General features: G+C 37.5%; 1 protein-coding gene across 4 annotated transcripts in view; it reads right to left on the minus strand.

Annotated features, from left to right (window-relative positions):
• Nucleotides 1-17,931, minus strand: part of COL12A1 (collagen type XII alpha 1 chain) — a 115,982-nt gene that overhangs the window by 45,309 nt on the left and 52,742 nt on the right. For all 4 annotated transcript variants that reach the window (XM_042939180.1, XM_042939182.1, XM_042939181.1 and 1 more), the window contains 12 exons: nt 13,925-14,067; nt 13,485-13,614; nt 11,467-11,603; nt 10,248-10,377; nt 6,558-6,697; nt 6,157-6,289; nt 5,996-6,022; nt 5,513-5,655; nt 2,713-2,842; nt 2,151-2,290; nt 1,589-1,718; nt 196-338 (listed from right to left, as the gene is read on the minus strand). In XM_042939180.1, the coding sequence (XP_042795114.1) occupies nt 196-338; nt 1,589-1,718; nt 2,151-2,290; nt 2,713-2,842; nt 5,513-5,655; nt 5,996-6,022; nt 6,157-6,289; nt 6,558-6,697; nt 10,248-10,377; nt 11,467-11,603; nt 13,485-13,614; nt 13,925-14,067 (1,526 nt within the window). The remainder of the gene's footprint in view (nt 1-195; nt 339-1,588; nt 1,719-2,150; nt 2,291-2,712; nt 2,843-5,512; nt 5,656-5,995; nt 6,023-6,156; nt 6,290-6,557; nt 6,698-10,247; nt 10,378-11,466; nt 11,604-13,484; nt 13,615-13,924; nt 14,068-17,931) is intronic.

Here is a 17,931-nt window from a genome sequence, read left to right on the forward strand (position 1 = left end):
TTTGTGGTTGGCATTCACACAGGCTACCAAACAAGACACAAACACAAGACTAAGCTCATCAGGAAATGAAGTTTGCATGAGACTCGGTGCCACTCCAATAACTGGCTTATCCGTCTGGCCCAGCAGCCACAGCAGGAGGTGCAGTAGAGTCTACACAGCTCTTTTACTGAGCTCGAAGAGGACCAGATTGCTTACAGACTCCGACGGTCTTGTGCCAGCCACAGGAGAATACACGATGCGATACTGCTGCACGGGCCCCGGCGCAGGGTCCCAGCGGACGTCTAGGCTGTTTGGCGTAGGATTGTACACTTGGACATTCCTTGCCAGCCCTCTCACCACTGAGGAAAGAAAAGCCAACACATATTTCTTAAGTCTGTTTATGTAGGTCAAACTTTTGTTATCGCTTCTTCGGGAGTTATACTCTGCAACAGGATAAAATACTGTCCTCCTTAAATTTCTAATTATCTACCCACAAAAGCAGATTAAAACCCTCCAAATCCAAATTTAGTCTAAGTTAGCCAATTATGGCCTTTTTCTATATGGAAGCAAAACTGTTGCCAATAAAAACAAGCTAGTACAAGCAGTAGTACTGGGCTGGCCATAAAAGGACAAGGGACAAGGGAGGCAAAACTGGAAAAGAAACTTTGGTTTTCCAACATAGATAATGGAGATACAGAAAAGGAATTTTGTAGTGTCTGCCTTCTAAGTACAAACTGACAACAGCTATGAAGCCTATCTAATTCAGCTGGCTGGTTTCAATCATTCATTCTTTCATCCAACCCTTCTTCATTCAAGAAATAGCTACTGAGGTGCTCTGTGATTAAGAGAAAAGTCAAAAAGAGGGAGAAATAGAAGATACACTCAGTTCTCAATTAACTTCCCCAACAGGGCCTTAGAAAAACATACAAATTAAATCCATGTATTAACCCCAAACTCTACTTTAGCTAATCACATCATCTTTCCAGAGCACAAATCTCTCACCATAAGAAGCCATCTATACTTGCTTCCTTTTAACCATCAGCAAGTATATTTTTAAGGCCAAAGAAATTATTTATTAGTATACACAAAAGCCTGTAAGCAATACTACAAAGCACAGTAAAACCACTTTAAACTGGTTTCACAAGATGTTAACAGCAAATGAAAGCACACAGATTTTTGACGACCAAAAGCACTTCATCAGCAAACCAGAGAAATGTGCAATCAAGTATGTGATAAACACATTTCAACACTTCACACTATGAAAGCCAATTACAAAACACTGTTTCATACAGATTTATAAAGCACAAAGCAAAGCAAAATCAATTTTTGTCGGTGAAAGAGAATGACTAAAATAGCATATTGATGATCATATTCACATTTATAAGTCCTGAAATTACCACCCCAGAAGAATGCCATTATAAATTTGTTATTTCATATGCAAAAATGTTAGCAGTTGGTGGTGTTTGGAAGACAAATAGCAGGTACCTGTTATGTAGTTATTCTATCATTCTGAATTTTCCAAAATTTTTTAACAGGCCTATGCGGCCTTTATAATGAAAAGCAAAATTTGTAATGAAAAACCTAGAATTTTCCTTCCTTCTCAACTTACATGTCCTTCCGGTATCTGATGTGCGTCCTCCATCTCCTTCAGTATAAACAGGAACTACTGTAACAGTATATGGGGTATCTGGCTGCAGATTCCTAAGAATGGCATAATTCGTATTCCCAGGGATTGGTACCTAAAGATTTTAATAAAACATAAAGCACTTGATTTGAAAAACTTGTAAAAGAAACAATACATCAAACAATATAATACTCAAAATACTAACTCAAGATCAAGTCAAGAAGCAAGTTCTGTAATATCAGAATATAAAGATGTGCCCATATGAATTGTGACAAGAGGTTATAAAGACTTTTTTAGACCCCGACACTCACCCTAGGATCCCCCTTTAGAACATCCTGGAATAATTATTTCCCCCAGCTCAACCTCCCAGAATCCTCCTATCACCCTGGCACTAAGGCAGCAATCTATTACCCTCTACTGAGTTCTATTAAATGAATATGAACTTCCTCAGCCCTAAAGCAAACTGGTTAACATTTTTAGCTCGACTTTGATTTCATTCAGCTACAGTTTAAATAAACATGCATTTTTCGCTACAGAATGTAATTACCAGTTCCTCTGGACCACCTGCTGTTGGTGCGTAGAAGAGCTTGTACTGACGAGGGTTTCCCTCTGCGTGGTCCCAGCGAACATTCAAGGTGCTGGTAGAAGGGTCATACACTCTGAGGTTCCTCACAGTATTCAGAGGTTCTGCAATGCACAGAAATCACATGACAGTATGATCCCAACTACGAAGCACACTCAAAATGCTCATTCGTTGATATTTCCCAGGCACCTTGAATACAGCAGAGACACCATAATGGGCACCCCACAAATATTTGTTGTAGTGAATAAATAAAAGAATTTATTTGGTAATCTGGTACACATGTCTCCTCTCCACAAAATATTTTGGCCCCAAAGTGGTTTCTTTTTCAGTCCTAGAAAGTAATAAATGTCTTTCTCCATAAACAGAGACAGATAACTCCAAGCAAGGATAAGCAATTAATATCATTTTTTCAATGTTTTTTAAAATTTGATTAGCAAAACTGTGTCACTCGCTGTTTCCACATAAAGATGTGATTCTGTTCCAGTGGTAGCTACTAAAGAAGCTACAGGAGTCTGGATTTACTTACTGGTCTTGCCTCTTCCTGTCATCCGACCTCCTTCACCGTCAGGATACAGGGAGGACACAGTGATCGTGTAAGGAGTGTCAGGCTTCAGTTTCTGCAGGACCACACTGTTCTGCCGTCCCCCTATTGTGGTCTTAAGCAAAACAGGGATAAGTGTTAGTCACGTCCTCTCCATCTCACTGATCTGCCAGAGAAAGCTCTTTCTACAGGGGAGCTATTTGAGACCCTTGCCAAGATCTGGAAACACATACCACAGTGAAGGTTTAAAATATATCTTATGGTGTAATTTGAAGTGTAAACTGTGCACCTTAAATCATAAAGAACATTCTAAGCCTTAAACTGGTGACCTCAAAAAGATATTTCAACTTGCCGCCAGCACAGCAAAATTTCGTCCAAGGCACATTTCATAGCTCTTTCCCCAAAAAGGCTTTGATCATAAGTGAGCTACAAAGGAATTTTCAGATAGCAAAGAACTGCCTAATATTAGAAGCTCCACACCATTCACTAGTATTTTTACTTTTTTACAGATGTTTTTTATTTGCTTTAGAAAACACATTAAAATGATTCAGCAAAAGATCTAAAGCACTGGAATTTCTCCTCCCCGCCCTCCCCCTACCCCCCGCCCCAAAAGTGCCATTCTAACAGCATTAGCTGTGTAAACTACGTGACTGGACCCTTTGCCAGGTCACTCTCAGGCCAGGGTTCCCAGCCAGCTCTGTGATACCAGGCTTGAGGTATGAAGCTTTCCCAATTTCCTCCAATTACAGAGTTTGAAGTTTTTTACTCATTGCTTAAGGCCATCTAGCTATCTTGTTGAAAGAAAATTTGTATGAGTTGTTAACAGTCTACCGAATTCAAATACTTATGTGATACTAATTAAAATCACATGAAAATGGCATGCTGCCCACAAAGAGTGTACATCTGGATGGCTGGATGCTCTAGTATGGTCCAGATGTTTCCCACTTAACCACCCACCAACTCTTTGAATTCCAGAAAAAACCTCAATGAAACACGAGTCATCCTCAATATGAGCAAATTGAATGAGGTGGCTAATTTTAGTAAATTGGATATTTGAGGTTATGAGAAAAGAAGTATCAATATCCATACAAACCATTTGATATTTAACAAATATGAAGGCATTCACTTAGTAGAACAAGCCTGATGGGTAAGCAGAGGCATGTCCTACTTCTCCCGTCCAACTCTACAAAATATTTCCAGTATCAGTGATTCATTACTTTATTTCATGGACTAGCAGTGAAATGCAAATATTCCTAAGAATAACAAACCTTGAGGGATTATCATTTAATACTTTCCAGAGGGTGAGTTTATGAGACTCCTTCAAGTTATATCAAACCTCTGAGACACAGTAGAAATGGGGAGGGAAATGCTGAAGACAAGCTTCACCTGCTTTTAAGTTTTACCTAAATCTGGCCTGACATAGATAAAAGAAGTTCTGGAGTTTTTTTAAGTTTATTTATTTTGAGAGAGACAGCACAAGTGGGAGACGGATACAGAGAGAAAGAGAGAGAGAGAGAGAGGAGACAGCGAGAATTCCAAGCAGCCTTCATGATGCCAGAACAGAGTCCGATGCTCAGTGTGGGGCTTGAACCCATGAAGCCATAACCAAAACCAAGTGAGCCACTCAAGCACCTCAAGAAGTCCTGTTTCAGACATCAAATTATCAGTTCATCAAATGTGTCTTTTCTTATTTTCTATAAAAGCCAGTTGATTACAGTTGGTATTTAGTTTATTATTGAAAACTTAATTAAAGTAGACAAAATTTCTATCCAAAAATACTGCCTAAGACTAGTTGTATGGAAACCTCAAAAGACTGACTCAAAAGTCACGCCAGTGACTGGAAGGGTTCCAGTTCAGCTAAACCCACTTAATATGCAGTATCAGAAAACCTTACCCACACACCTTTAACCACTGCCAGCATCCACCTCTGGCATCCATCTAACATCTCTACTGGTAAGGGGTAAGACCCATTTGCTGGATCTCGGCAAGTCCGGTGACTTACTGTTAATAACTCCTACCTCTCTATAGGGCTATGTGAGGAAATGTTATAGCCAAAATTATGTCAACAAAATGCTGGACCATATACGGCAAAAGAGACATTTGAAATAAATCAGGAAGCATCTCCCTGCTGGTATAAAAAATCATGGTGCCTTCTGACCTACGTGCAGTTCTAGTCACATATTTCACAAAGCAAAGGTGGAGAAGGTTCAAAAAAAGACGAAGTGAATGGACAAGGACTTTGTTAAATCAGGGAAGACCAGAAAGATAAAGAATATGAAGGTTGTTTACAGTAATATCATCTTTCTCAGAAACTTCTATTTGGGTAAATATAAAAATAATAAATAATATGAATTAGGTGAACAGAAGCCTAGATCTGGAAACTCCGATATAGGAAATATCTATCACATGCAAAAACAAGAAAATTACAATAACAGAAATTTGGCAAACTTTCAGTATTTGATTAAGTTGGAGAAATATGGATTAAAAATCTAAATAGACTTTAAAAATCTATAAATCTTCATAGATAACCCAGCACTAAGAGTTTTTAAGGGAAATGTGCATGCATGAGGCACATGTCTGATGCTGTGAGGCTGCCTACCATGAAAAGCAATTTTTGCTTCTCATGAGAATGTCCAGAGTTCCCATCGCAAATGGAGTCAAATAAGCCCATTCAATACAATAAATTTTGCATCCCTCAAAGTAGTATGACTAAACACTAGAGGCGAAAAGAGTTTGAGGAGAAAAGGTAGAATTTTCCCAGTTATATTTTTTTCAAAAATATTACCGTTTGCTCATTGCCTTCTCCTGTTGAAGGCTGGTAAGTAATTCTGTATTTCTGCACACGACCACTAGCGGGATCCCACTTAACAGTCAAGCTGTTAGATGTTGCATTGTACACTTGAAGGTTTCGTGGGCCACTTTTTGGAGCTGAAAAAAGATTGTTGAGAAACAGAGTAAGCTCACAGAACGAGGCCTCCTCCCCAAATAATCACTATTCACAAGGAAATCAGTATACTTTTAACTTTAGGACTAAATTTGACCCCAGTAAAGGATGGCCATTGAATCTTAAATGACTTCTTAACAAATGGCAATAAAGCAGTTTTTTAAGAAACGTTTAAAAATAGGTCTCAATCGATGCCTTGCAATTTAAAAGCAGAAAATCTCTTTGCAGTGGATTTCATGGTATTTTTCATTCATTCATTTGTTCATCATTTATTCATTCATTCATTATTTGTCATTCATATGGCTCAGCAAATTAAACTCTTACCTTGTGTTGTTAAGGGTATCAAACGTGCTGAAATTAAAAAAAAAAAAAAACAAAAAAAAAAACAAAACAGAATTTGGGGAAATATTACTAATATAGCCATAGCTCTATTTTTTAAATTAACTTTAAAATAACAAGGTCCTATTTCAAAGCTGAACACCTACGTGTGCGCTCACTGCCAGTCAGGTCATCGCTTTCTGACTCATCAGGATATATGGCAGTAACAGAAACTTCATAAAGAGTGTTCGGGTTCAGGTTTTCAAACACCAAAGTATTTTCATCTCCATTTAAGATGGTCTTAGTGAAAGAGGAAAAAAAAAAAACAAACCCACACAAAATTAAGTCACCATGTACATCATACACTCAATGGAAGTTGGTTGACATTATTTAGCCACTACAAAGCCATTCTGGCTTTGTTGCATCCCAAGAGTTCAAATGTCACTAATAAGAAAGGATGCTTTTCTGGCAACAGAGGTAATACATGCTTCAAACAAGATTCCTTATAATGAAATAAGATGTTTTTCAAAAACGGAAGGGAGAAAGGAAGGAAGAGAGCTAACACTACCTCCATCTTGTCTGAGCTTCCAAAAGGTGCCCAGGTTATTCTGTACAGGGACACATCTGAAGCTCCATGATCCCAAGTCCCTCGGAAACTCTCCGGTGTTACTTCAGTAATCTTTAGGTTTGTTGGTGCTGGCACAGTACCTATCATGAGATAAAGCAGGACCAAGTCTATGAATGTGATCCACAAACAATATAATAAAACTGCTTTGTTTTACCTTCATGGACATGGGGACACTGGCTGAAAGCATTGTTTAGAACCAAGTATCTTACCAGTTCAGTTCATTTGAAAGATAGTGTAAGAGAAAGCTCTGAAAACTACAAACACTACATGGATGTAATAGGTTGCTATTTGTATTCTGTTAAAATGGTGATATTTTTTAAAGTACCTTTTAGTAATACTCTTCTAATTCACTGGTTCTCAATCATTCTGCATCTCAAGTATTTTTTTTCAATGTCCTATTTGAAAGCTGAACATCTACATGTGAAAACCATGGACCTGTTCACACAGCAATACACATAAACCTAAACTTTGGTAGATAATTATCTGAGAGTGCATGGGCCATCATAGTCTATGAAATGTAATGATCTAAGTAATCCATGCGTGAGGTTTTCTGATAAACACTCGTCTATCTTAAGGATAAGTGAAGCAGACTGTACTCACTCTGTCCAGAGACAGGAATAACCCCAGAGTGCTAATGACTGCTTGAAACCCCAATTAAAAGCCTCTCCAGGGGCGCCTGGGTGGCTTGGTCAGTTAAGCGTCTGACTTCGGCTCAGGTCATGATCTCACGGTCCGTGGGTTCGAGCCCCGCGTCGGGCTCTGTGCTGACAGCTCAGAGCCTGGAGCCTGCTTCAGATCCTGTGTCTCCCTCTCTCTGTGACCCTCCCCCGTTCATGCTCTGTCTCTTTCTGTCTCAAAAATAAATAAACGTTAAAAAAAAAAAATTAAAAAAAAAAAAAAAAAAAAAGCCTCTCCATTGACCAGGCACAAGGAATCTGGAATGTCTGCCTCCAGTTATAAGCTTTCATTTTCAATTATTTCTCTACCCGCTACTAACCAAAGCCAACTACACAAAATCCAGACCCATCAAAAATTTATTTCTAATAATTACAGTGAAAAGGCCCAATGAGATACTGAGTGGCACCACTTTCATAAGCACATCTGCAAAGCAAACCACATGTTAAGGATGTACTTTCAATATATCTAAAAGGTATTAGGAAGTCTTAAGGATTAAAAACACATTGAAAGTATTGATTTAGTAATTACTAAATTACCCCCTTCCACTAGTCTTTTTTTCCTGACTTTTTTTCTTTACTACACCTGTTATGTTTATGCAGAGCTGTCTGTCTACTTGCATGCACTGATATTCCCATGCAGGCACTACCCTTTCCAGGTAAGAACCATGCCAAGAAGACAGCTGAGATTGCTAGCAGCAATCACATAAGAAAAGCAGAAGTCGATACTGTCTGATGTTAAGGAGTAGGCTGTAACATTTGACCAGACTCCCTGATCCTGTATAGACAGTTAGGTATGAAAGGAGAAGCTTTGGGGCCTCTAGTGAGGGAGTTACAGGACAGGAAGCAAATGTTCCAGATTTGTATTGATCCCAGCAGTACCTTACTGGATGAGGTGGGGCATCCACCTAGACCTGCGGTGTCTCCTGTCAAAGCTACTAGCCATACAGTAGTAGCTACTGAGTACTTGAAATATGTCTAGTCCCAATTGAGAAATACCGTAAGTATAAAGTTAATACGTACTGGATTTCAAATAATTAGTATAGGAAAAAATTATGAGAAGTATTAATATAATTATTTTACTGATACATATTAAAATGACAACTCTTTTTATATATTGGGTTAAATAGAACACATTGAAATTAGTTTCCTCTGTCTCCTTTTACTTTTTCAACTTTTTTTTAACGTTTATTTATTTTTGAGACAGAGACAGAGCATGAACGGGGGAGGGTCAGAGAGAGGGAGACACAGAATCTGAAACAGGCTCCAGGCTCCGAGCTGTCAGCACAGAGCCCGACGCGGGGCTCGAACTCACGGGCCGCGAGATCATGACCTGAGCCGAAGTCAGCTGCTCAACCGACTGAGCCACCCAGGCACCCCTCCTTTTACTTTTTCAAATGTGGCTACTAGAAAACTTTGAATTTCAGAAGTAGCTCCCATTATATTTCTTTGGAACTAGACCGGCTCTAGACCTCAACTTTTTAAAAAAATTTTGTTTAGTGTTTATTTATTTTTGAGAGAGAGAGAGAAAGAGAAAGAGCGGGGTAGGGGCAGAGAGGGAGGGAGACACAGAATCCAAAGCAGGTTCCAGGATCCAGGCTGTCAGCACAGAGCCTGAAGTGGGGCTCAAACTCACAAACCATGAGATCATGACCTGAGAAGAAGCTGAATGCTCAACCAACCCACACGCCCCCCTAGACCTCAACTTCTTAAGCGCTATTTGATTAGGAAATTATGTGCTAAGCATGGTGCCAGGCACTGGAGATGCAAAGTTGTACAAAGTAAGTATGTCTCTGCCTTCACTGGTGGGGAGGAGGGGTAAGCAGAATAGATAGAAAAAGATTAATGAGCAACAATAATTGGGTTAAATACTATGCAAGTACCATGACAGAGGAAGAAACGGACATCCCTGGAAGCAGCAACAAAATGGAGCAGGAGAGACGGGACCAGGGCAGGTTGCCCTGCATCTCCCCTGCCTTTCCACCGTGCAAGCCTCCCCTTCCTCTGAAACCCGACAGTGCGCAACCTGAGTGCCGCTTACCTCACCTTCCTTACACGAGCCCCTACATTGTCAATTACTTTTTCTTATCTCCACAATGAAATCATGAACTACTGAAGGCAAAGATTTTATATTTTGTTACCGCTGATAGCACTTTATATATAGTAAGATTTCAAAAAATATTTGATAACTAACACAACTTTCCCAGAGAAAATGGCCAACTTACATCAAGAATATACTTCCTCCCCACCCCCCCCACACACACATGCACACACGCACGCACACACACACACACGTACACACACCAGTTGAGTATCTGGAAGATGAATTAATGACAGTGGCTGATAGAATAATAGTAAGATAAACGTATCATAGAAGGAATGGACATGTTAAATCACTATATTGTACACCTGAACATAACACTGTATGTTAACTATACTGGAATTAAAATTTAAAACTTAGATAATAAATAAAAACATTTTTAAAATTTTTAAATAGAGTGCCTGGGTGGCTCAATTGGTTAAGCGTCCAACTCTTGATTTCAGCTCAGGTCGTGATCTCTCAGGGGACTTAGAGTCCCACGTAGGGCTCTGTGCTACCACATGGAGACTGCTTAGGATTCTCTCCCTCTCTCTCTCTCTGCCCCTTCCCTGTTCGTTCTCTTTCTCTCTCTCTGTCTCTCTCTCTCTCTCTCTCAAAATAAATAAAACATTAAATTTTTTTTAATTTTTCAAAAATTAAAAACTTAATTGAAAAAATAAAATAACACAATAAATTTAAAAATAAAAGGAATGGACATGAAGGTAGAAGATGGGCAGAAAATAAATAAAAAGCAATCTGGAAATCCACAAATATTCAAAAAAATTTGTACTAAGAAACAAAATGACCCAATAAGTTCAGTTACACAGTCATGTAATGTTGTTTCTCAATTATCAAGGAAGCATGATCACAACTTACGGGTAGTTTCTTGAGCAGTCACCGGTGGAGACTCCCCTTCATCATACACTGCAGAAACCCCTACTGTGTACAGGGTTTGTGAGAGCAGGTCTTTGAGAGGGGTGCTGGTCCTTGACCTGTCTACTTCTACCTGTAATAGAGCAGTGGAACTATTTTTACGAAGAGTATAGTTTTAACATCTCTGTTGTTTACTGTACCTCTTAGCAAAAGAGCATAAGAATTATGCTACAAAAAATAGCAATGGTTTCTAATATGCAAAAGAGTCCAGGAACCAGAGACAGTTTAAATGCTTCCAATGTGGAAAAATATATTGACACTAGGGTTTGGTAAATAATGACTCTCTACAGATTCAAGCAACCTAACCATTTTGCAAGGACAGTTTCTCTGTTTCCTTTTGTATCACTGCCTTACTTCTTTCAGAAATGTTCTCCTGTGCATTACCTCATTTGTTATGCACAAGAATCCTGTGAGGCCCACTGGTCATTGTGCCTCTTTTGAAATTGAAACTTAGAATGAAATGAATGTGTGCACATGTATAAATTAGCTTTAGTGTAATCCAAATGACCAGCACAGTCAACAAGTGAGTGCTTACGGAAACTATTTCTATCTACCAAAAATGTCATTAATGTGCCCCCAAGCACACATAAGTTTTAAGCCCATTCTTTAGTGAAGGCCCTCAGTTTGCTCCCACCTTGAATCAGGTTGTCATCAAAACAGATCTCTGCCCCAACATCATTTCAAAAACGCTCACCTCCAAAAGGACCCTCCTCTAAGAATACATTTACCCTTTCTCTCAGTCCTGCTGCATTGCCCTATCTTCCTACTATCTGATGAACTCCCCTCTTCTTTCCTGCATTCTTTGCTAGCTTTTATTTTTAGAAACATTATTATGATATTTTTAGTAATTTATAGAATGCAGAGTACCATAAAAGGCATCTTAATGAGAAGGAAGTACCATCTACATTCTACGACTCTATCCATTTAAGGGATAATGATTTTGAGATCAATATCACACAACAAAACATTTCCAAACTAAATGCAACACAGTCCAATATATCATCAAGTATTCAAAAAATGCCTTATTAATATAACAAATTTTCAATACTGTATTAATAAAGTTACAAGTATTCAAACATGCTATTCTCTATACTTATTTGGGTTCTTTTATTAAACCTACAGAAAACAAATATTTCCAAATCCATTCCAGTCTTCAACTTACCTCTTTGACATCCTCTTCTGGTGTTTTGTAGCGAACGATATATTTACGCACTTTTCCAGGCACGGGTTCCCAAAACACATTCATGGTGCTGTGAGTCACATCTCTGAGTCTCAAATCTCGAGGTTTGGGTAAAGGCACTGGAGACGCATGAGAAATGAGGTTTTGATGTGGCTCTCACCACAGAGTTCTAATGCATTTACACACGTTTTCAAGGAGTTGTTTGCAGAAAACATAACAGTGTGCAGCAAAATAACTTTAAAAAATAGCTATGCTGATAAACATACTATGATTCTACTAGGTAGAGCTCAATTTTTCTTAGTAAGGATCTTTAAAAATATGATAAATTTAAATTTTTATTATAATTATAATTTCTCTTTTATATGCAGACTTCCTTCCACACTATTTTAATAAGATCTTACTTGCTATTCAGCTATAATATATCATAATTCAGCATAAATGTGCAGCTTGTGTTTATCATATATTTAAATCAGTTAGGATAGAAAACAAAATCGAAAGAGTTATGGTCCCTTAATAGAAAATGATAGAAAAACAAATGGTTATGAGAATAAAGAATGAAGATGGGCCAAAATTAAGCACCCGGTAAGCTGGTAAGAAAATCCACAGAAGCATAAATGGTTACAAGAAAATCCAAATGACAAACTTTTTGCCAAGTCAAACAAAACCTTACCTTAAAAAGAACAGGGCTAAGGATAACCAACAAAGAATATATTAGATCTCACTTTCTAGCTGCCCGTTGACCACTTTCCTTTGTCTCTCATTTCAACTCTGTACATCCTTCCCCCTGAACGTCACCCTCCACTTCCATGTTTCTGCACCTTTTTCCCTTCAATGTTTTTGTCTCTCTGGATCTCTGTGTCCTCCCTTCCTCCACTGTTGTATTCCAGTTCCATATCAAATCCATGACCACACTCGCCTTTCATGCCATTATGACTCTTGCATCTTCTCTCCAGACACTCTGAGAACACCTATCTCCAATCCCTAGCTGGCTTCCCACTCTTTCCATCTGCCACTACCTCATTTCTAAAAAACCACCACCAGCTCTAAACAGGGTCTAATATATAAAAAATGATTATTTGTTGTCAATGAATTTATACTGTCCCACCTTTCAAGGGCTCTTTCTCTTTTCTGCCTTATCATGCTTCGTATCACTTCCCCTCCCCCTTGAAGTTTCCTTCTAACTTCTTAATTTCCTTAGAAACGTGGGCTGAGACTCAAATTTAAACCTAGTCATCTATTCCAACATGACCACCTCAACAAGCATGAAACAAAAGTTCTACCCAGGAAAAGCAAGGGTCCTAAGTGCAATCATTGTCCTTTTCAAGAAAAAGCACCTGAATGCCAATGAAACAAACCAAAAACACAAAAGGGACTGATCAATAACTCAAGAAAAGTGCAAACCACAAAGGAGTCCATGTGCTTTACACTACCTTGTATTATCTATTGGTGCATTCCCAATACCCAGCAAAGTGACTGAAGTACAACAGATGATCAATAAATATGTTTTTGGATTGAGTAAACTGATTAGCTCACTTAATTGAAACAGACTTATCTACATGTGCCATAAAGTTTCTACTTCAGCAAGAACTTGGAACATCTTAATCTTAAGTCTAGAATCTTCCTGCAAAATTACACTCACCCGACATTCCCTTCTCACCAGTGCTATATATCATAGTTAAATATACCATTATTTTATATTCTATGCCCTAATTGACACTTCGCCAAAAGTACTTGTAAGACACCCACCACTGATTGTTAAGAAACATCCTCAGTATCAACTACGTTAAATGTGAAAAAAAAGTACATCCTAGAATCAATTTAAGATGCTGCCATAAGTCTAGAATTAACTTTAATTCTCAATTGTGATTCCCATAAGGAATAACCCTGTAATTTATGCACAAATTATTCAAGTATTCATAGTGTCATTGGGTGGAAGAAAAATCCTAATGAACATTATATCAACAGCAATAAAGAAAGAATAAAAACTGGTAATATCTTACAGGTGACTTCCCGAGCAGTGACAGGTTCACTAGTGAGATCGTGCAAGGCAGCCTGCACTGTGACTGCATACTCAGTGTTGGGAAAAAGATCAGTCAGCTGCACGTCGTTCACTGTTGGCCCCACACGCATCTGCATACGGACATGCCAAAGGGAAATAAGACATTCAAATCAAACATTTCCATTTACTGGGGCTAGCCAATTATGGCCTATTTGTAACCACTAGATTATATAACACAACGTTTATTTTTCATTTCTCTGAACAGAATTTCTTTTCATGCCAATGTTTTTTTAAAATGTGTCAGAGGTCACAAATCTAATTTTCTATTTTTCCATTTTGCATGTAGTTATAAATGAGTTCATAAGCAACTGCAGTTTAATGCGTCTCTAAAACTATAAAGTCTCAGGAAGACCCAATGATAAAGAAACAAATGTCTCCCACCTCTTTTGGTTTTGCTGGTTCTGTGGCATTGGTGGGTTCGTATGTCACGGTGTAACCAGTAGCCCCTCCCACTGGCTGCCACTGCACATGCATGGTGGTAGGGCTAATATCATAAATATTCATGCTGACCACAGGGACTGGTACTGTTGGAATGTAAAGGCAGACATCAGTCTAAGTCCTGTCAATCTACTCATTTTTAATTGTTGACTCCTATTTAATAATTGGTATTATATATGCTAAATAGAGAATGGGTTGCTGCAAGAAGTCAATGAGGGTCAATATAATTCTTTCCTCTCTCCTGAAAAACCTAATCTCATTGTTCATTGCCACCTCATACTCAGGACAGCAAGTTACAACTATTTTATAAAAAAAGAAAGTTTAAATTTCAACTGGCATTCCAATGAGTCCATATGGAAGTGAAAATAGATACCAACTTCCTGAAATGTCAATCTCTTTTTCTGGAATATCTTTAAGTTGTCTCTTTTCAGACTTCAATCATAAAATTTCATATATAAGTAACAAGTACAGTATTTTATTTCATCATTAATTAAAAAAAATTAAGTGAGAGTGCCATACATTAATAACTGGAACTTAGGGGATTCATGGACTTCTGGAAACCAGGCCCATGAGGCACAGTAAAAGATTTTCAGTTTCCTCTTCATTTAATATCCATATAGCTTTCTATATACTGTCCAAAGATTGAGTTTAAAGTTTCAAGAAAATATCAGATTAATCCTGCCCATTATGAAATACATTATTTCCCACTTCCTATGATCTAATATGAAGGATAGTAAGAGAAGAGATGGAGGACAGGTTCAAGATGGTAACAAAAGAAGACTCTGAAATCACCTCTTCCCATGGATGCGAAAAATTTATAGCCACATATGAAATAATTTCCTCTGAAACAGAAAGACCTGAGAACTAGAGGAATAGTACCTTCCACAACAAAGAGAAAAGAGCCATATCAGGGCAGGTAGGAGAGGTAGGAGAAATATGAAAGTAATAATTTCACTGGAAAAAGTAAATATATAGTAAAGATAGTAGATCAATCACCAATAAGGCAAGTATGAAGGTCAAAAGACAAAAGTAGTAAAGTTAACTAAAATTATAATAATTAGCTAAATGATGCATAAAATAAAAGATGTAATATGTATCATCAAAAATATAAAACATGTGGGGTGCCAGGGTGGCTCAGCATCCGACTTCAGGTCATGATCTCATGGTTTGTGAATTCAAGCCCCACATCCAGCTCTCTGTTATCAGCACAAAGCCCGCTTTGGATCCTCTGTCCCCCTGTCTCTCTCTCTCTACCCCTCCTCCACCCACACTCTCTCTCTGTCTCTCTTAAAAATAAATATTTAAAAAAATCTTCTTACATAAAACATCATTTCTTTAAAAATATGAAAAATGGGGGATAAAAATGTAAAATTTGAGCATGTGTTCAAATTTAAGTCGCTATCAACTTAAGAGACTATCATATGCATAGGATGCTACATATGAATCTTACAGTAACCACAAAGAAAAACTAATACTAAATATATAAAAGAAAATAGGAAAGAAATCTAAACATAACACTAAAGAAAGCCAGAAAACCACAAGAGGAAAGAAAAAGGGAAGAAAAAAGACAAAGAAGAACTGCAAAAACAACCAGAAAACAACAAAATGGAAATAAGTACATACCTATTGATTATTTCTTCAAATATAAATGGACTAAATTTACCAATCAAAAGACAGAGTGGATAAATAGATTTAAAAAAAAAAAAAGAACTGTCTATATGCTACCTACAAAAGACTCATTTCAGAAATAAGGACACATGCAGACTGAATGTGAAGGGATGCAAAACAATATTCTATGCAAATGGAAATGAAAAGAAAGCTGATGTAGCTATACTCATATCAGACAAAACAGACTTTAAAATAAATACTGTACTAAAAGACAAAGGGGGCACCACATAATGATAAAAAGATCAACCCAGCCAGAAGATATAACATTAAAAATAAAAGTTTATTTATAAACACCCAACACAGGAGCACCAAAGTATATAAAACAAATATTTAAAAACCTAAAAGGGGAGATTGAAAGCAAAAAAATAATAGTAGGAGACTTTAAAACCCTACTTACAGCAATGAATAGGTCATGAGACAGAACATCAATAAGGCAATATTGGTCTTAAATGACACATTAGGTCACATGGCCATAATAGATATATGCAGAACATTCTATCCAAAAGCAGTAGAATGCACATGCTTCTAAAGTGCACATGGAACATTCTCCAAGATAGATCACATGTTGGGCGACAAAATAAGTCTCAATAAATTTAAGAAGACTAAAATCGTATCAAGCATCTTTTCTGACAAAAATGGTAAGAGATTAGAAATCAATTACAATGACAAAACTGGAAAAAACACAAAAACATGAAAACAAATAACATGTAACTGAACAACCATGAGGTCATCAAAGAAAGCAAAGGAGATATCAGAAAATACTTAGAAAAAAATAAAAGAGAAATAGCATACCAAAATCTATGAGATTCAGCAAAAGCAGTTCTCAGAGGGAAGTTCATAGCAATATAGGTTTATGTCAAGAAACAAGAAAAATCTCAAATAAACAATCTAACTTTACACCTAAAGAAACTAGAAAAAGAAAAATAAATTGAGCCCAAAGTTAGAAGGAAGGAAGTAATAAACATCAGAGGCAGAAATAAATTAAATAGAGACTAAGGAAATAGAAAAGATCAATGAAACTAAGAGCTGGTTCTCTGAAAAAGATAAACAAAACAAAAAAACCCTTAGTTAAACAAACAAAGAAAAAAAAGGACTCAAATAAAATCAGAAATGAAAGAAAAGTTACAACTGATGTCATGGTGGGGAGGGGGGGAAGATCATAAGACACTACATAGGAGTGCCTGGGTGGCTCAGTCAGTTAAGTGTCTGACCCTTGATTTCAGCTCAGGTCATGATCTCACGGTTGTGAAATCAAGCCTCATGAATGGCTCTGTACTCAGCATGGAGTCTACTTGGGATTCTCTCTCTCTCCCTCTCTCTCTCTCTCCCTCTCTCTCTCCCTCTCTCTCTCTCTCCCTCTCTCTCTCTCTCTCTGTCTGCCCCTCCCCCACTTGTTTTCTCCCTCCCTCTCTCTCTCTCTCAAAATAAATAAACATTTTTTAAAAAGACCTACTACAAAAGACAATATGCCAACAAACTAGACAGCCTAGAAGAAAAGGATAAATTCTTAGAAACATACAATCTCCCAAGACTGAATCAGGAAGAAACAGAACACCTGAGTAGAGTGATTACTAGCAAGAAGATTGAATCAGAAATCAAAAACTCCCAGCAAACAAAAGTTCAAGACCAAACAGCTTCATTGGTGAAATCTTCCAAACAGTCAAGGAGATTTAATACGTAACCTTGTCAAACTCTTCCAAAAATTAAAGAGGAGGGAATACTTCCAAACACATTTTATGAGGCCAACATTACCCTGACATAAAAACCAGACAAGGATGCCACAAAAAAAGAGAGAAACTTATGGGTCAATATCCTTGACAAACATAGATGTAAAAATCCTCAACAACATATTAGCAAACCAGATTTAACAATACATTAAAAGCATTATACATTATGATCAAGTGGGATTTATTCCAGGGATGAAGAATGGTTCAAATTCACAAACCGATCAATGTTATATACAACATTAACAAAATGAAGGATAAAAATCATATGATCATCTCAACAGATGCAGAAAAAGCATTCAATAAAATTCAACACCCATTTATGATTTAAAAAAAACTCTCAACAAAGTGGCAATAAAGGAAATTTACCTCAATATAATAAAGTCCATATATGACAAACCCACAGCCAACATCACATTCAGTGGGAAAAAGCTGAAAGCTTTTCCTCCAAGTTCAAGAACAAGACAAGCATGCCCACTCTCACCACTAATTCAACATAGTATTGGAAGTCCTAAATATAGCAACTAGGCAAGGGGAAAAAAGGTATTCAAATCAGAA

This window comes from Panthera leo, chromosome B2, assembly GCF_018350215.1.
Source record: "Panthera leo isolate Ple1 chromosome B2, P.leo_Ple1_pat1.1, whole genome shotgun sequence".
Classification (NCBI taxonomy): domain Eukaryota; kingdom Metazoa; phylum Chordata; class Mammalia; order Carnivora; family Felidae; genus Panthera; species Panthera leo.